Raw genomic sequence first — 20,829 nt, 5'->3', positions numbered from 1 at the left:
TTTCCAGTATCTTTAAAACGATTTTAAAGTATATTCATTATATTTATTAAAGGAGCAGAAAGAAAATTTTTAAAGAAGCAGACTGACAAATCATAGCACACCAATCAGTTTAATTTCAGCATTATCCTCCATAAAGCAAATTCTAATTAATACTGAGATATACCTAATAAACTTATGACTTTGATAGGAGGAGTACTTTGTAAATTTTGTCAATGTGTAAGGGTCTCTGCTAAGCTTACTAAAATTTATTTTACAATTTTTTTTAACCCAAAGGAAGCACAGTTTTGCCAGCTTTGAATTTTGAGCCTGAATGAATAAGCTTTAATGTAATTAGGCTCATTTGAAAAAATTTTTATCATACAAAGTAGGCGACCTCACTTATCAAAGAAAAAAACCCAAAGCTTACTGTGGTTAACAGGTTGTATTTATTATTTTCTATAGTTTCTAAAAAGTAGAATATATTGTAAGACTTTGTTAAAAATAATTCTTTACACAGTTTTTGGAAGGTTAGTGGCAAACATGGTTTACAAGTAAAAGATATAATTTTCAAACTAAAATCAGTTAATGGTCTTGATTTTACAGAAGCAAGTTAAGGTTAAGTTTAAATATCTGAAGCGGTTTCTACACTAAAGCATTTCCAAGAAATAGAAAACTAAGAAATTTAGATAAAGCACCAGCTGTCACCATGTCACCAAGTTAACACTAGTTCCTCACTGGTCCCCATCACATGATGACGAATGGGAGGAGAAAGGGAAGGAACACTTACAGAAAGAAACAGAACCCTGAAATTACATTTACTTAAGGGTTTCCCCCAAAGGCATCTTGGTCAAGTTAATACATTTCTGAGGAGCAGAAATAGGTTATAATAGTTAAGGCTCAAGATCATGCATTCATAATAAAATACAATTACTGACATTTAAGTGATATTGAATGTCATACAACATATTTAAAGTTTGCCATTTAAGTCAACAGTATATATATTTTCTTTCTGAATCCTTTAGGATTTTGTAGGCACATTGAAATCAATCTTCATACAAAGGGAACAATATCAGAATCTTGTATTACACGGATGCAAGTGGCTGCATTTTTATGATTATGTCCAAAAACAACTATTTGTACCTATCAAAGATAGGTACCTTTTAAAGATAATTTTAATAGTGAAAATTAATGTTTAGGATTTTCAAGTTTTTCAAACACAAAACATTTTACAGAGTGTGTGTGTGATTAGAATAAAAACAGCAAAAACAAACTTAGAAAGATAAATGAGTAAGTGAAAACTAATTTGTATACACTAATATTACATAACATTACCAACAACAAACTTGTATTTTGATCTCCTACTCGGTGTCCTCACAGTTTCAGTGGTCATTTTCTTTCTCTAAGTTACAGAGAATCGTAAAGAATAGTGAAAAGTATTTCAAAGTGGACACAGTTTCCCAAGTAAGGATCAAGACTCTGAAAATGCCTAGACATAATGGCAAGCCTTGACTCTTCTAATTCATATTATGACTTTCATTTGCCAGACCTCAGATGTTCCATTATGGATAAATGGTATAATATATATCAGTCTTATGATAAGATAATACATGAGTCTACTAACAGTTTCTATATCATTTTAGTAAACGTATACTTTAAAAAAGTATAAATGAGGAAAATATAGGCCATAATTCTAGTTCTCTTTGTGTTTCTTATTCTCTGAATCCATTCTGTTGAAGAGCTAGAGCTTAGGTAGAACTAGCCAAAGAGATGAAAAACCAGGAATCCAAAACCAATCAAATAATATTAATCCTCAGTAAAAAAATAAAAGAAAACAAAAACCAAAACCAAGGCTCCAGTCAAACAAACATGGTTTGGATCAGCCCAAGAGGATCTGTGGTTGATCTCAAAGGAACTTTCTAAGAACTGCCTTTTTCTCTTCCCCCAGTTGGCATCTGTCTAGGCAAGTTAATGATTTAATGGCCTGTAGCACTGTATTTTTTAACACTATCCCACCTTAAGAAAGTACTTATTGTACTTGCTTATTTGTAACTAAGTCCTTGAATCCCATAAAGTAGACATAAAATATATGAGGAAGCCCCTTTTGCTACTAGTCTCTACTATCACCTCACCAATCCTCTAGGAGAAGCACACCCCATAAAAGCCAGATAGAGAAAACAAGCCATTTGGATTATCAAATGGCAATTTTAAGGCATTTTAACTCATGGAAGTGATTTTAAGGGGTTGTCTTGGTTAGACTGAATATACAACGGTAAAAAGTAAACTTGACATGGAGTCTTGTGAACACAAGCTTAACTTCCATTGATTGTAGACAACTGGTGAGTAAGTAAAATCTTTACTTCTTTGATCTTTTTGTTTCTGATTCAAACTTTTAACATTTTTAGAAGGTGAAAAGGTGGTAAGTGGGATTAGATTTGGCCTTGAATAATTGACTTTTCCTCAGCTTTGTCAAAATAGGCATTTCCTGCAGTAGCTTGAACTTCTTTGTCATCATCTATCATACGAATATCTGATGCATTTTTGTCGTTTTGCCTCAAGCGGTAACTTTTATAAGCACGTTGAATTATGGTTGCTGAGATTACCTCTTGTTTTCGTTTCAGGGTAGTTGTAATTGGCTCATATGTGATCCTAAAAGGGTTGGCTGATACAAACCCTGATTCCATCTCTGAAATCATTTTCTCCATCCTCAAATCTTTACCCATAACTCTCTTTGTTAAAGCAAGTAAGATGTCAAGGCAATGAATTCTGTCTCCAGCAGCCATGGGAAGATCCATGGCAATGAGCTGGCCCTTGTTTGGTTTTGCCATAAAAAGAGGAGGGTCAAGAGTAGCTGCAAAATCTGAAAGCTTGCTAGAGTCTATATACTGTGTCCTATCAGGATCAAACCGCTTCCATACCTGAAAAAATTTCCTAAAATCATCTTCATTTAATGTCTTGCCATTTTTTTTAGAAGCAATATTTAAAAATTCCATGACAACAACAATGTACATGTTTACTATGATCAGCCATGATATGAGTATGTAACTGACAAAATAAATAATCCCAACAAAGGGGTCACCACAATCTCCTCTAACCTGAGTCCCAGGGTTAATTTTATCAGGATCACAGTCAGACCATTTACTGTTGAAAATTGCATTGAGCATCCCATCCCAGCCAGCAAATATTGTAACTTGGAAAAGACAGAGCATACTGCTGCCAAAGGTTTCAAAGTTGGACACATCATTAATTCCAGCTTCCTTTTTAACATAGGCAAAATTGTACATTCCAAAGATGGCATAGACAAACATGACCAGGAAGATGAGAAGACCGACGTTCAATAATGCTGGGAGAGACAACATCAAAGGGAGCAGTAGATCACGGAATACCTTTGGTCCTTTCCCAGGACGCAGGATGTGGATAATCCGTGAGAGTCGTATCAGTTCCATAATGGAAGGAGGCACAAGGTAGTATCCTATCGTCATAGGTAGAAATAGTTCTTGGTGTGGGAGAAGATAAAACAGGCAATAAAATCATTTAAATATGATTGTATTTAGAGGAATATAAATTATTTTATTTCATTTATTATTTCAATTATTTATTTCAACTATTTATTTATTGTTTCAAGTATTATATCATTTTTTCTATATGTTAAGATCATTTTATTAATCCTTCCCATTCAACAGAACATATTGAAAGTGGGAATTAGCCAAATATTAATTGTGGCAATTTTCAGGGTCTCTAGCAAAATTTGGGAGAGAATTACATGTATCATCATCTTAAGAGTACTATTGGTCAAGTACTTGTGGAATCACAGATGGTATAGTTGTATAAAGAAATTTAGTTCAATCCAGTCTTTATTGGATATCTAATAAAGGTGTCATGCAAATATGCAAAAGTGAATGACCTGACTTTTGTTCCCAAAGACCTTATAATCTAGAGAGTAAAGGTAGATATTTAAAGTAATTATAATGCAAGGTAGGAAGACCTAGTTGATAAATATAATTACAAAAATGTCTGACATTCAGTGATTCACAGATTATAATTTAATTTATTTATTTCATAAATAGTATTTGGGCCCTTAGCAGCTTTAAATCGAATTAAATAAATGAGCCTTGGCCTAGAACTTTTTTTTTGTAGCAGTTGTGGGTAGATGAGGGGACTATGGGAGTGAGAGACATAACAATAAAACAAGGTAAAATTACAGTTACCCTAAAAGTATAGGGGATGTTCTCCGGAAATACTGGAGAGAGTGAGGTTCATTTTGAGTTGAGAAGGTGGGGAGGAAAGAATCCCATGAAGCTTCTAAATGAGATGGTATGTTTGTTGAATCTGGAAGGATCATGTCTCATATTTCCATTCAATTTGGTCATTGTCGATGATGACATTCTCTCTGACATTCTATCTTACCTATATCTTCATCTCCACATTGTTTTAGTGAATCTTCTGCTCTGACTCAAATTTTCATTTGTCCTCACAATCTTCCAAATTCTTCCATTATGCCAGAGGTATACCTATTTAATTGTAGACAATTTTTTCTACATCCTCTTCACTACATTTTCTTCACCCCCTTTCTTAAGTAAAATCTGACTTTATCTTGAGGACACTATTTCCCTTGGGACATTGTCAAACACAGACAGCTCTTTCTTCCTGCTCCATATTTCTCGGGGTAGAAAAATGGAACGACCAAGCATCTTTCATTCTTTACAATGTGATTTCCAGACACTTTAAGTCAATTTTATAAAGAAAAAAAAGAATTGTCTGTCCTGAGACATTGTGGATCACGCCATTGAACTGTACTATCGCCTACCATTTCTTGGCTCTATGATCTATTTATTCCTCCTCATTTACACTCATTGTAGACTTAGTACTTGGCTCACTGTGGCTCTTTCCACCCCAATACCTACCATCAACAGCTCATTGAAAGGCCAGTCTTTCTTTCTTTGACTTTCTTAACTGTAATAATTTCCATCATTTGACTTTAGTCATATGCAGCTATGGCCACATTCTGGACCCAGGATTCTTCACCTTCTGAGATTTCAAATTCAAACAGCTTTCTGTCTGACCGTGATTTGCTCTCCTTCGAGATCTCTGATTCAGTAACTCTCACTTTCATCCCAAAGGGCTTTTTAATTCCATATTCCTCTATTTTCTTCCTATCAGCCCCTTCCTGCCTTTATGTACTTTTCTTTCAAGCTTCTTGTGCTTGTCTATCAATAGTTGGACTGCTTCTACTACCAAATGAATAGGTTGAATTTTCTGGAAGCACAAGTGGGCAGATAGTTTGTCCACATTTTCACTACTAACTATATAGAATAGTATCTGACACAATAAACATTTAAATATTGTCTCTCATGGAGCTTACATTCTAGTATGTGTCTTATGTGGAGGCAGTCAATAAACAAACTTTTCCCTGCCTAAAACATTTTTATCCTAGATTCTTTACTTGGCTAGCCCCTTATCCAATATGTCTCTATTTAGATTTTCTTCATCCATGCAGTTTCCTCTGACCTCTACTTACTGTTAGGTTCCCCTCACTCTTTTGTGCCACTGTAATACCCTGTGCTTCTTCCGTTATCACAACGTTAATAGCACATTAAATATGTACTATTTAATCATCTGTATCCCTTACTAGATTGTAAACTATGTGCATACAGGGATTACGCCTACCCTGTTTACTATTAGATTCTTTGCATATAGCATAATGTCTATTCACAAAGGGGATAATCAAATATATTTGTTAAATAAAAGATGGAGATTCCCGGGTAAGAGAAAACTGGTGATAAATTTATTAAAGCCTAACACTCTAGTGTTGTGAAAGTTGTAAACAGTTTTAGAGATTAGAGAAAAAAGAAGAATAGGGACTGTGAAAGGTTATATCATGCTAAGACATAAAAAGCTCCTTCTAGAGCCATCCTAGAAAATACTGTATGTGATACACTGAAGGGGTGACCTCTGAAGTAAAGTGTATGTATTAATTCAATAAGTATTTTTGAACACCTATAGCTGTCAGGTAAGTGTACATGTATGAATGCAAAAATATAAGCCATTCCAATTGGAATAAGAAGGATCTCTTCTCTGTTTTGCCTATTAAGAGACTATATCTCAGGACACTTTTAGTATAAGAACTTGCCTGAATTAGTATTACTATAAAAGAAAATCTGACTAAAAATCTTACCTGTAACAGAGAAAATGACCACCATAAAATCAAAAATGTTCCATCCAATGGTGAAATAGTTGCAATGGAAAGCGATGAGCTTCAGTACACATTCTCCAGTGTATAGTATAATAAGAATTAAGTTAATCCAGCAGAGAGCAATGTCCACATTTTGACTCTGTTCATCACTTTGTATCATAATGGTTATTGCTTGAAAACAGATAAGAGCTATAATGATGGCATTAAAAACTTCATTTGTTACCAGGTCAAAGATGAATCCTTGGAATTTATTCTGTGGATGAAAAAAGGAAAGGTATAACAGCCTTATTAATAGGTTATATACACACACATATTGTCTGTATGTTTATAATTTCCCTCCTAGCATAAACAGGAAAATACATGAGGGCCTAAGTTTTTACCAAACTATAATTATATTGTATATAGTCAAAAAAACAAAAGACCATCCAAACTTTGTTAAGGAACATATTTTTAAATTTTGTCAAAAGCATTTGTGAAGAATTTCAAAAACACATTTCATTTTTATTTTTATTTTATTTATTTTATTTTTTTAAAGATTTTATTTATCTATTTGACAGAGAGAGACACAGCGAGAGCAAGAACACAAGCAGGGGAGTGGGAGAAGGAGAAGCAGGCTTCCCGTTGAGCAGGAAGCCTGATGTGGGGCTCGATCCCAGGACCCCGGGATCATGACCTGAGCCAAAGGCAGACGCTTAACGACTGAGCCACCCTGGTGCCCCAACACATTTTCATTTTTAAAAGAGAATATACAAAAGAATTTTTTTTTCTGAAGCTTAAAAAACAAATCTAGAGGTTTTCTTACTCCTGGGCGACGGATTGTTTTTTGATAGTCCTCACACAACAGCCTCCTCAGTGCACGGGATTGTTTCTTCTGTTTGACTGTTATAAAGATATTTGAGCCTCCCTGGTAAAGAAATGAAAGAAAAAGATTTAAAATCACATTGAATCTAAATTTTACCTTACCATTAATAGACATTTTGGAAAGCTTGGTAATTACTGATTTGATATTTTACAAAGGGCATAAAGGCAATGATCTAAATCACATTTAACCACGTCTGACTTTCTGCACACAAATCCACACTAAACACACGTAGACTATATGGTAATGACTGATATCAATTATCTTTTGGTTCACTTTCTTGTGGGTAGGCAACTTTTTTATCTTTTCAGGCTCTTGAGGCCTACCTCATGTTAAACAGAGATAAAGGAGAAACAGTGGGGGATAAATGGAAAGGTTTACTAAGAAAAATTGAATTCAAAAGCCAAAGGTAAAATTGGTTTGTACCTTCTAATAAGCAGGAAAAAATAGAATTGGTCATTTATGTCTTTTTATAAGTTCATATATTACTTAATTTTCCAAATAATACTTACCAGAAGATATTTTTATACTATTACACCAACAGCACCTTGTGCTTGCATCTTCATAGCACCTTCTAGAGCTTATTTATCTTTGTGTTCCTAGTGCTAATTTCAATATCTTATACAAAATATATAAAGTGAATAAGAGGTAAACAGTTAATGTTTTGTTAATCTAGAGATTAGGAATTATTACTGCCCCAAGTCAGGACTTAGTCACTTAAATTTGACAAGTCACCAATTTGAAGTCCAGAAGCAGATCCTAGGATGTTATCCCATTGGGTTGAAGTCCCAAGAAGCTGAAGCATCCAATCAAATGCATATTTGAACACTGTTCTCCTAATTTGATTAGCAGAGACTGAGAGCGATTTGTTTACCAGATTCTGTACATGGCTGAACTTTGATGACATGGCTGAAGATAGAATTTCAAAACAGACTATTTTTTTCTTTGATTTTTTAGAAGGCTTTCCTACACCTCTAGAAAATAGGTCTCTGTGGTTAAAATAAGCAGGCTTAAACGACTTTTGAGGCCTTTGCATTTGCAGAAGCCCTGAAGGAAATCTTTGGGTGGATATGGCGCCAAATGGGCTGTTTGGTTCTGTCTCTGAATTGTCTCCTACTTGTTTCAAGCACTCCTATTTAGGCCATATATCTAGGATTTAGGGTTCTCTCTACTTCTAGCTGGAAAAGCTACTGTGCTGACAAAGATGTCTATGTTGGTTATGACTCTGAAGCTTTGAACATATCAGAGAGTAAAAATGTGCAGCTTATTTTTCTTGAACTTCTTCACATATTTGTGCAGATGTACCACAATATTATTTGTTTGTCAGCATGTCATTTTTTACAAACATATATAAACACTTGTGACTTTTAACCTTTAAACTTTCCCATTTACATTTGAGTACAGAAAACAATGTAAAGATGAACATTTTATCAATATTTCCCAAATATGTAGGAATATCAACCTGTTTTTTTTAACTAAGTACTAAATAAAAATGACATTAAGCTGAATCCCAAACCAATTATTTGAAGCAGGACATTTTTATAAATGTGCTTGATTTTCTCAGGCATTAGTGAGCAAAGAATATTTGTACTTATCTTTATTTTATGCTTGTTGAAATTAGCAATAATAACACCGATCAGCATACTCAAAGGAAGAAATAATCCGATAATAATAAAGTTGATAAAGTAACAATACATGTAGATGTTGTCTTCGAAATTAGGTTGCCTATTTACCTAAAAGTTAAATTAAAAAACAAGCAAAATAAGATAGGGCATAGCAGATTTTCAGGGCAGTGAAAATATTCTGTATGATACTGTAATGATAGTTATATGTCATTACACATTTGTCCAAACCCATATAATGTACAACACCAAGTGAACCCTAAGGTAAACTATGGACTTTGGGTGATTATGATGTGTCAATGTAGGTTCATCCTTGGTAAAAATGTGCCCCATTCTAGTGAGTGGTGTTGATAATAGGCCATGGAGTGGGAACAGTAGGTATATGGGAAATCTATATACCTCCCTCCCAATTTTGTTGTAAGCCTAAAACTGCTCTAAAAAGCAAAATCTTTAAAAATAAAAATAAATTAGAAAGTGAAAAAATAAGCAAAATATTGATACACCAACTTTTTAAAATATAAGATTTGTGAAACAATTTACAACAGGAAAAACTAACAGTTCTACATGAGGTAATGTTTCCTCTTTGTTTTTGGTGAAGTGATATCATTGTTTTATGTGGATTTTAAAGTTTACTGCATTGGTTTAAACACTGTTATGAAGTCTGATAATCCTTCAAATGGGCCTACTGGGCTTCAACCACTGTACATAATCCTGGAAGGATTTCATTTTCACTTCATTTGCGAAATATGCAATCTGAAATGTATTTAATTTCTGTCTAGCATAAGCATTTACTTTTATCATGTTATTTATCCTGTTATTGTTGGTACCCTGTTCTTGAATTGCAAAAATAACTTTGCTTGAACCTTAACAATGGCTCTAAGATGATATTGTACTTACATCAATAGAATCAACTGCTGAATTCATAATAGTGATCCATCCATTAAATGTTGCCTGTAAAAATGGCATGTATTTAATTCTTATGGAAATCTTAAGCTTCATGGCAAATAAAATGTAAAACTCAATTTGTGATTAATATAGTAAAACATGATTAGTAAGGCTGACCACATTTCAATATGCCATGTAATTGAGACCTTTATCATTTTCATTACTGCATTTATATTGTCTATTAACAAGTATTGAAAACCACTTAGCTTCATTGTAGTAGCTTAATTGTAGTTGATAACAAAATATTGTAAGATAGTATAAATAGAAAGAGAGAGAGAGGTAGATAGATAAATGGTAAATAAATACATGCTGCCCAAGTGTTATTTTTACTTTTAACTGCTATATATGTGCTTTTCTATGGGGGAGGTAAGACAAGAATGAATGATTTATCTCCTCATTTCTTTCTTTTTTTTTTTAAAGATTTTATTTATTTATTTGAGAGAGAGAGAATGAGAGAGAGCACATGAGAGGGGGGAGGGTCAGAGGGAGAAGCAGACTCCCTGCCGAGCAGGGAGCCCGATGCGGGACTTGATCCAGGGACTCCAGGATCATGACCTGAGCCGAAGGCAGTCGCTTAACCAACTGAGCCACCCAGGCGCCCTATCTCCTCATTTCTGTTAGATGTTGGGTGACTGAGGAGCCAACGCACTAAGTAGAAACAAAACAGTAGTACCCTGAGCTGGACCAAAAATTGTGACCCTATTACCTCATCAATGATGGTTGAAATAGGTTTCCAGTACCTGCCATCTCCCCTGTCAATCCTACCTTCATCTGTACTTAGAAACTTCTCCCAGCAGAGGAGGGTCTGTGTTTCACTTTTGTCTTTCCAAATAAGCCTAGTGTAGCATGTCCCATAACATGTATCTACTAATAATTGCTAAAATATGTTATAACCAACTCTAGTAATCATCCACATTTTGTCCTTTATGTCCACCTATAATATGAATGAACATATAAAAACATTGATTAAAAAATCAGAAGTGAACTTACTACTTGAAGCAATGAAAGGAACCCATTTCCAACATTATCAAAGTTCAGTTTTGCATTCTCCCATGGCATGGATTCATTAAACATAAGGCTTTCACACTGACTCTTATTCATGACTTTGGATATAGGAAACCTTTCTCCACTTGTTGGGTCAATGCATTCATAGAACTTGCCAGCAAATAAGTGTACTCCCATGATGCTAAAAGCCAGCCAGATCATAAAGCAGACCAGAAACACATTCAAAGCAGGTAAAGTTGTTTTTATCAAAGCTCTCACAACCACCTGGCATTTAAAAAACAAACATGTAAACTTTAGGTAAGAAATGTGAATTCACTTTAATTAGAAATACTAAATGTAATGTCATATAGAAATAACGAAAAAAAAAAAAGGCCGTCACTAAAGATTTAATAGGTCACATGCCAGTATTTGAATAACCTAAATAATAAATTTCAATGAAAAAATATACATTAAAAATCCAGACATTCTCAAAATTTTTGTACTAAAATAATCACTAAGAGGCAACAGAGTTGATTAGCAAAATAATTATTTCACTGATTTAACATGTGTATCAAACTTCCTGTATTGTGCCAGAAACGGGGAAGACATCTGAACATGTGTGAATATGTGTACGTATTATTTAGAAAGTACATAAAATGAGAAAGAAATAGGCCTACATCTAAATCTTAGTGATTCTAACTTTTGGGAGGATTAGCCTACAAAGCAGACACTGAAGTGGCAGGGGAAATAAGAGGAAGACCAAGAGATCGTAGATCAATGAAGTCAAGGCAAGAGGCTATGTCAGGAAACACTGAATGAACAGCTGGAGCCTGCAAAATCACAAACCTCCTCACTTCACCACTCTGTCACAGGTGAGCCACTCCAGAGCAGGAAGTGTGGGAAGGAAATCTACAACCTCGACTTGAATAACAGTAATAGTCTAGAATCACTGTCTCCATTTCCTCAACTCCCTTCCTTCTTCTTTTTTTTTTTTTTTTTAATTTATTTGAGAGAGAGAGAGAGAGAGAGAAACAGCATGACAGGGGAGAGGGTCAGAGGGAGAAGCAGGCTCCCCGCTGAGCCGGGAGCCCGATGTGGGACTCGATCCCAGGACTCCGGGACCATGACCTGAGCCGAAGGCAGTCGCTTAACCAACTGAGCCACCCAGGCGCCCAACTCCCTTCCTTCTTAAATATTATAATCAGAATTTCATTCTCATCCCTCCACTATAGCTGTTACGGCAAATGTAAACCAGTTCCTATAGCCAACAGAAATTTTCACTCTGCTATTTCTTTGTCTTTCCCTTAGCATTTACACTTTTGACTCCTTTCCCCCAACCTCATTTCTTTCTCTTTTTTTTTTGTGAGGCACCATTGATTCTCTTTGCTACCATTCTATCCTTCCTTCCCTCAGCCATTACTGGATATGTATTCTTTTTGCTGTATTTCCTTGCTGATATTCCTTAGTTTTCTGGCTTTGAATAAATGTTTTAACTCTTAGTTGTGCTTTCAGTAACACTTCATTTTATTTCTAAAACTAAGTCACAGATCCTTTGTTGGCACTTAAGGTATTTTGAGAGGCTCACTGATACCTCTAAAGAAAAAAATGCTATGCTTATCAGAAAATATACTTATGGAAGAATAAAAGAAGTAGATACAAATATTGACACAAATATTTCAGTAATCAGAGCACCCAAGACTGGAGCTTATTAAATATATAAAGCATTAATTTTGTAATCATGTGACTCCTTATATATTCAATGATATATTTTCAGAAATCATTCAACTACAGAACTTCCAGAGGTTGAGATGAAGCTTAAGATCTGAATCTGTAATAGAACAGAACAGAGAGCCCAGAAATAAACGCACGCTTATATGGTCAATTAATCTATGACAAAGGAGGCAAGAATATACAATGTGAAAAGACAGTCTCTTCAATAATGGTGCTGGGAAAAATGAGCAGCCACATGCAGAAGAATGAAATTGGACCCTTTCTTATACCATTAAACATAGATAATTTTCTTATTGGATCCTATCTATATTGACTATGTGGCATTCTGTAATATAGGCAGGCAAATAGGCAGGTTAATGATAATCTATGTAAATGAAAAATGCAAGAAAACATTGATGTGTGATTATGAAATGAAAGGTAAAATTAGATTTTTTCTGCCATTTCTGCACATAGTTGAGCACTGTATATTACATAATTATACTGTGTGTGGTGGTCATCAACTCTGTTTTCTTAATTAGGTCAAGCCATAGGGAGCAGATTTCTATTTTAGGCCCAAAAGATTGAACATTAGTTGTTTCATGTGGCTCAACCTATTAGTTTTTCTCACATTGTTCAGAAGAGGTTTTAACATGTTGGTGAGGGAGAAAGGACAAGAATTCATAATTTGTGATGTGTGACTTAAAAAAAACTAATTTATTTTAAAATTCACTTTCATTCAGTATAATTACTTAGTGTGTACAATATTCCTATAATTTTAAACAACTAGGTGATCAAAGTTTCATTTTCTGTCAGTTGTATTTTTAACATTGAGATAATTTTATTAATACTCATAGATATCCATGTGGGCTAGAATGGTATTAGTTTTTGAAACTTTATATTTTCTCCCAACTATTAGGGGTTTTCTTCTTATTTTTATGACTTTTCATATCTTTTGAGTAATAAAGACCTAATATTTTAGTAAGTATAACTAATATACCTTTCTTCTATATATTAAAATAGTAGAATATAAGTTTTTTGCATTAATATTAAGGATGCAAATGAGAAGACTATGAAGATTTAATTTGTAGAAGTTTAGAAATCTTAAATAAAAATCTACACATTAGCTTAGAAACTTTTTTCTTACCTTCATTCTTTCAAATTGAGATAGAACTCTGAGTGCCCGAATGAATTTAATGGAAATAAGTGGTTTTAATTCCTCCCGAGATTTGCCGATTAAGCTAAGACAAAACACCTAAATATATTTAAGGAAAAAAAGAGTTAATAGGGTTTAATTTTAATGTAATCAAAAAAATCTGCAAAATAAACTTTGTATTTATTACAAAAAAGATAAAAAGTCAAAACCTTATGAAGAAATATGCAAAAGATTTAATGTATACTTCCATATATCTTAACAATGACATATAGAAATGTATAAGAAAATAACTGTGTTAAAATTACTTTAAAAAAGATAAAACAAATATTTTCTGGTAGTAGGAATATATATTATTGAGATAAACAAAAATTTGTATATTTGACATACTTTATGATCAAGGGTTGATATTTATATCAATTTTTAGTTTGAAATTAGATTAAGAATCAGTTTCATGACTTTTTGCAATCTAGTAATAGTATACTATGTATTCATAAAAGCAAAGTTTGGAATATATTTACATATGAATTCAAACATAAATATGGTTAAGATAATAGAATAGGATTTCAGAGAAGAGGATCAAGGAGGATATGAATATTTTTAAGTCCAAGTACAAATTACAAAAATGTATACAATGATACTAAGGTGAATAAGAGACTCTTAATCTCAGGAAACAAACAGGGTTGCTGGAGTGGAGGGGGGCTGGAGGGATGGGGTGGCTGAGTGATGGACATTGGGGAGAGTATGTGCGATGGTGAGCGCTGTAAATTGTGTAAGACTGATGAATCACAGACCTGTACCCCTCAAACAAACAATGCATTATATGTAAATTAAATAAATAAATAAAATAAAAATAAAAATAAAATACTAGAGACTTAAAAAAAAAGATGCTAAGGTGATTTTTTAAAGTAAGCCCATGCATAAAAATCATTCGGGGTTGGGGCGCCTGGGTGGCTCAGTGGGTAAGCGCCTGGGTGGCTCAGTGGGTAAGTGTTCAACTCTTGGTTTCAGCTCATGTCATTATCTCGGGGTCATGAGGTTGAGCCCCATGTCTTGGGCTCCATGCTCAGTGCAGAGTCTGACAGTGATTCTCTCTTTCCCTCTCCGTCTGCCCCTCCCCCTGCTCTCTTTCTCTCTATAAAATCAATCAATCAATGAATCAATCTTTTAAAAAACCAAACAGGATTAATAAATGTTAATGGAAATCAAGCAAGATGGTAGAGTTATGATTAACTTTTATAATATCTTCATATATTCTGTACTTTCATTGCTTATAGGATAGGAGCCATTTGTTCATTGAACAAAAATTACTGAGTACCTATTATGATACATGAATTGTTCTAGGCACTGGGGATAAGAAGAGAACCATATTGGGAAAACAATTCTTCCCCAAAGGAGCTAACCTTTCAGTGGGGGAAGACAAACAATCATAATGAATAAACAATGAATATCAATTAATATATAATATTAATAGGTGCTATGGAGATGAAGAAAGCAGAGAAAGGAAAAGGGAGCATTGTAGTGGATGCAGTTTTACATACAGTAGTGCAGAAAGACCTAACTTCAGCATTTTTATTTGAGCAGATGTAAGTGAGGTGAGCCAGCCAAAGTTCCAGGTGGAAGGAAAAATAAGTGCAAAGGCACTAAGATGGAAGTCATCTTGGCATACCTGAAGAACTTCAGGAAGGTCAGTGTTGGTGGAGCAGTCTGTTGACTGGGATGGGGGAAATGGACAGTAGTAGGAGATAAGACTGGATCATGTAGAGACTTGTAGGCTTTGATTGCAGAGAATGTAGCTTTTTACTCTGAGTGAAATGGGGTGTTTATTGGAGGGTTTCAAGAAGAAAAGAGACTTGAGCTGCTTCTATTTTACAACAGTAGAATGCATGTGGTTGCTCTGTGGAAAACAGAATGAAGGTGTACAGTGGTGGAAGCTGGGATCTCAGGCTGAAATCTGTTCCAGTGATCCAAATGAGAATTTTTGGCACTTGGATCAGTGTGGTGAGGGTGAAGGTTATGGTAAGTAATCTAATTTTGAACATATGATTTAAAAATTGAGTCAACAGAATTTAAATATTTGAGGATATTGATGTGCAATAAGCCTATTCTGTTAGTAGTGGGTTCACAGGTGATTGTTAGAATAATCCAGGAATGAAATGCTGAATTTTTAAAATATTAGGATGAGAAGAAAAGGACAATTGTTAAGCATTACATTACAGGGGATTTTGGTAACTGAAAATGTACAGAGAAAGGAAGATATAAGTAAATGCAAGAGTTAAGTAAGAATCAGAGTAAAGAAGAAAATCAAATAATAAACTTTTAAATTTTTCTTTAAAATACATACAATAACAACCATGAAGTCTAGCTTGTACCAGCCATTAGTGAAATAGGCTTTAAAACCATATGCCATCCACTTTAGAAGCATTTCCAGAATGAAGATGTAAGTGAAGATCATGTCAGCATATTCTAATAAGATTTTAATAGTCTTTCTCTGGTCAATATATATATCCTCAAAAGCCTGTGGGTAAAAAATTTAAGGATTAGTATACATGCAATTTCTAAAAAATCTTCAGCATAGAGAGGAATGAAATACCCTCCCTAGTAAGCACTTGGTGAGCAAAGTCATAGGTTGTAGTTTAAAGGTTGGTTCAATTTATTTGGATTTATTCACATAATCCATAAGTATCATTTTCTGATCCCATGCCCATAGCAGACATTATTAATTGGTCCCAGAACTTCTTCTTATACACACTGAATTTGGCACAGTGGTCCAAAAAACTCTCAAATCAGTTAATCACACTAAATATATGAGGTGAAACCTTTACTCACATCTGACTGGTTCTTATCTCTAATTCCATGTTGCCAACTCGCAGATATATGCTAGTTGCTAATAGAGAAGTAGAGATTTTTTCTAAAATGTGTCTTCAGATATCCACACTGCTGTTAAAAGAAAAGTCACAAGGCTTGCTCTGCTGCAGAAATAATCAGGTAAACCAGTGGAAGCACATGAATATGAAATAAAACTATAATCATTTCTCCAAAGCTTCTCAGATTTAATAGGTTAACCTTAATTTTACTGTGGAGGATGCAAAGTCTGACAATGTCATTTAAAGCAATTTTGTGTTTTTATTTTGGCACTGAAAAAAGGCAATAAAGTACCAATAACATCAGGCAGACTTGTATCAAAGTGCATTAAAGGTCAAAAAGTAATCAAGGATTAATATAAGTGTATGCAAATAATGGTGTGATTCTTACAAGCCTAATGTTAAATAAGAGTAAATATAACATGACAGTAGAGTTACTGACTTTCAGTTGAACCAATTACGGAGTAAAAGTGTCTATATAACTAAATCATAAATATCTAAAATGATTATAAAGGACTTTATTACATGTATTTATTTATTAAATAGTATAGAACGCAAAATAATATAAAAAGATATACAAAAGTCTCCAATTAAAAAAAAAACATAAAAAATGGGCAAAACTGATCTATGGCAGTTGAAGTCCACATACCAGCTACCCACGTGGAGTGTGGAAGTAATTTTAGGGGTCAGAGTGCATGGTTCTGGAGTCCATGTAATGTTCTATTCCTCAAGCTAAGTGACAGTTACACAGGTGCATTCACTTTGTGAAAATTCTTTAGCCTATACACTTAGAATTTCCATGGTTTTCAGTATGTGTGCTAAATATCAATATAAAGTTTATTTAAAAAATGTATGCAGTACAAAGTCTGGTTCCCAGCTGTGACTCCATTTTCTCTGCTCTGTGCATTTCACAATTAACTATTTCTTGTGTATCCTTCTCTGATCTTCAATCAAATATAAGAAAATAATATACATTTTATTTTTCTTTACTTCCTATGTAAAATGTAGCATGCCTCATTCAATATTAAATAAATAAAACAATTTCAAAATACATGAGTGACCGTAGGAAACATGAATGTTAATAGATATCTAATAGATATACTTTATTCTAGATCTTCCTTTTTTCATTTATTACTATATCTTGAAATATCAGCATGCATACAGCTTTTGTATTTTTTTAAAGATCTATTTATTTATTTTAGAGAGAGAGAGTGAGAGAGAAGGGGGAGAGAATCCTGAATCAGGGTCCCTGCTGAACATGCAGCCTGACCTCGGGCTGGATCTCAGGACCCTGAGATCATGACCTAAGCCAAAACCGAGTTGGTGGCTTAACCCATTGAGCCACCCAGGCACCCCAGCTTTTATATTTTTAAAATAGCTGCACAGTATCCCATTGGGTGATTGCACCATAGTATATTTAAACAATCACTTATTATGGACTGTTTTTGCTTTTCAATCTTTTTCTATTACAAAGAATTCTTCAGTGAATAGCCTTGTAAATGCCTTTAATACATGCTCAGATATTTGTAGGATAATTTCCTAGAATTAGGGTTGTTGGGTCAACGAGTAAATACATTTTTGGTTCAAAGTTTGTTTAAAAGTATAGACAGTACTTCTCTTTCCTGATTGAATTGGTACCAAAGTACTAGCACAGTACAACAGTATGTATGTGCATATTATTAAACTTTGTCTCATACATAAAACTTTATTAAAGTAAGAATTAGATATCTAACATTCATTTTTCCCACTGTCATTCATATATTTCAAAACTGTTTTACTTATTTAATATTGGAAGAGGCATATACAGAATTTAAGAAACTGTAATGTATGTCTTCCAAAGGTAAAATCACAGAATATGAACTTTGCTGCTATAAAAAGTTTTCCAGGGAAAACTAACATGATGACTTTAAGTAACAGATTTCAGGTATATTTTTTCCCATAAAAGCCTCACATACTTACTTACCAGAGCACCTGTGCTGAGCAGAGTGACAAGGCCAATGAAACACTTAAAACAACTGTTTTCCACTATCTTGCAGCAGGTTTTCCTTATGTTCTGCCAAATTTTTCCTTTCTTGGATTCTCTACTAAGTTGGCCAGATGAAGATCTTTGTCTATAATCTGTCAAGAATGAAACTGCTAAGAAGAAGAATCTTAAAAATCATGAAAAAGTAAACATCTCAAACTTTCTACCATATTTACAGAATCTAATACAGGTGCTCTCTGACTTATAAACATTTGATTTTTACCCCTGCTGCTGTGACCACTGCAGTCATTGAGGAAAGAAAAGAAAAACTTAACTTGTGAGTAGTTTGGAAACAGTACAGGGAAAGAAATTGTGAAAGGCAGAGATGACTTAGAACATCCCCTAGCCTTGTGGGACAGAGTCTGAGAATAGAATTTATCCCCTACTCTTCAAAAAAAACCAAACAAACAAACAAAAAAAACCACATACAACATCTTCTACATACCACATTTTGGTATAATGTCTGAAAGTTCATTCTCTGAAGATTCACATGGCATAATAATCATTCTCATTTAAGTACATAGATATTTATGAAACATTAAGAAGTATAATATTATTTAAGTCAGTTAAATTGATGTCAGGTCTTAGGTGGCATGAGAATGGGATTCTGATTGAGACTATCTGAGGAGCTCCCCTGGATTACAGAGTACTTTGTGGGTAGGATGCATGTGCAAGGGTTGAACTCTACCTTCTGGTTAAGAGAATTAGCTTATAAAACCCCAGACTTGAGAAGACAGTGCTTAACAGGTGAGAAAACGAAGAAAGAGGGGTGAGTGGAGTTTAAAGTCAATGCATTTCATTTTAGAATTTTACCTACTGTCACTTTATACATCTTTGGTCAAAAAAAAAAAATATATATATATAGGAAATGTTTCCCCCTTTGTCTTGAATGATACAAGTCCTAGAAGTTGAGCTACTGAGAGCAACTTCTTGTTTTGAATAGAGGAATTTGAGCATTTAGCAGTTATCATTCTGATTTCCAGTGATTTCCAATGTCCAGAACCTGTAATTATTTGTTAATCTTTCTAGGAAACTAATTTGAATTATAAGTCATCAAGAGATGTATGGTACGTATCTCGTAAGTCAATTGACTGAAGCCTTATACATTTCTTCATATTCATGTGAGATATAAAAATAAATCACCATTACATGATTTGTTTTCCTATGAAAGATAAAGGATGTTTTCATATGAGTATTTTGAATATCGACTGTATCCCATGAAGCTTAAAAATACACAACACATGCACACATGCATGCACACACATACACATACACTTATTTAATCTTTTTACCAATCCTGTGAGGTAAGTTTTATTATTATCCTCAGTTTACATATTAGGAAATGAGCCTGAGAGGGGTAAGTAAAAGCTAGTCGATGGGCTGGGATTCGAACTCTGGCTATCTGATTCCAGAGCCAATGCTCTTAACTACTGTATTAAACTTCCTAGGAAATAGGCCCTCTCCCTCTTATCCAAATGTTGACTTTTTTATTTACATTTCCTATAAATTTTATCAGGATTCATATGGGCATGTGTGCATGCACCATATATTTGTGTGTGTGTTCCTTAACCAAATTAATAAACTCTCTAAAATTAAAATATATCCAATAGTATTAGGTTAAGAGAAATTTAGTCTAATTTCAATATAATGATCAAAGGAACTTATTTTTTTTTTTAAGATTTTATTTATTTATTTGACAGAGAGAGAGAGAGAGAGAGCTAGAGAGGGAACACAAGCAGGGGAAGTGGGAGAGGGAGAAGCAGGCTTCCCGCGGAGCAGGGAGCCCGATGCGGGGCTCGATCCCAGGACCCTGGGATCATGACCTGAGCCGAAGGTAGACGCTTAACGACTGAGCCACCCAGGCGCCCCAAAGGAACTTATTTTTTTCTTACCGTTTTTCAGATGCTTTGGCTTCTCACATTCATAAGCCATTTCTTCTTCTTCAGAGATAGCAATGTCAACTGTACTGCATTCAGACGAGCTAGATTGCTTTACCTTCTGAAAAGTAAAATCCCACCAAAAAAGCTGTGATTAAAGCTTCACTGGAGTTCATTTCATTTTCAGAAATAAGAAAAATTGTGTACAGAAAGACTTTTATCAGGTTTAAAGACTTTTCAGGCTAATTTCAGGATTGACATTAAAATGCATACATATCTCTGTGAGTTGAGGTTTTAAAAAATTAATTAAAAATTCATTTAAGCTAAAATATTTAACATTCAGTTCATAAAACCATTCTCCTTAAAGATGTATAGAATACTGGATCTCCAGTACCCAAAAGGATTTGAGTTTCAAAGCTCTCTTGAAGTTATTCACAAGGGTTCCATATAGGCCATTTCAGCTAGATGAGCAGCATCAGAATATTACCCCTTGATGCTAAAGATGGGTAGACAAGAGTGCACTTAGTTTGTATTGTACAATCTAGTCCAGACATGCTTGTGTTTACCATCACAGGATAGGACTGATGTGAAGTTATCCTGAGGTGAAATGAAGAAATGGCACAAGG

The 20,829-nt window shown here is 34.2% G+C and overlaps 1 protein-coding gene across 3 annotated transcripts in view; it reads right to left on the bottom strand.

Moving 5' to 3' along the window:
* Nucleotides 1–409: 409 nt before the first annotated feature.
* Nucleotides 410–20,829, bottom strand: part of SCN7A (sodium voltage-gated channel alpha subunit 7) — an 80,370-nt gene continuing 59,950 nt past the window's right edge. For all 3 annotated transcript variants that reach the window (XM_032408980.1, XM_032408987.1, XM_032408997.1), the window contains 10 exons: nucleotides 20,219–20,324; nucleotides 18,267–18,421; nucleotides 15,784–15,957; nucleotides 13,434–13,541; nucleotides 10,586–10,864; nucleotides 9,548–9,601; nucleotides 8,624–8,761; nucleotides 6,972–7,076; nucleotides 6,152–6,422; nucleotides 410–3,472 (listed from right to left, as the gene is read on the bottom strand). In XM_032408980.1, the coding sequence (XP_032264871.1) occupies nucleotides 2,406–3,472; nucleotides 6,152–6,422; nucleotides 6,972–7,076; nucleotides 8,624–8,761; nucleotides 9,548–9,601; nucleotides 10,586–10,864; nucleotides 13,434–13,541; nucleotides 15,784–15,957; nucleotides 18,267–18,421; nucleotides 20,219–20,324 (2,457 nt within the window). In that variant the 3' untranslated portion in view covers nucleotides 410–2,405. The remainder of the gene's footprint in view (nucleotides 3,473–6,151; nucleotides 6,423–6,971; nucleotides 7,077–8,623; nucleotides 8,762–9,547; nucleotides 9,602–10,585; nucleotides 10,865–13,433; nucleotides 13,542–15,783; nucleotides 15,958–18,266; nucleotides 18,422–20,218; nucleotides 20,325–20,829) is intronic.

Source organism: Phoca vitulina, unplaced genomic scaffold (assembly GCF_004348235.1).
Source record: "Phoca vitulina isolate PV1807 unplaced genomic scaffold, GSC_HSeal_1.0 scaffold1, whole genome shotgun sequence".
Classification (NCBI taxonomy): Eukaryota; Metazoa; Chordata; class Mammalia; order Carnivora; family Phocidae; genus Phoca; species Phoca vitulina.
This window is presented reverse-complemented; position numbering and strand designations above follow the sequence as displayed.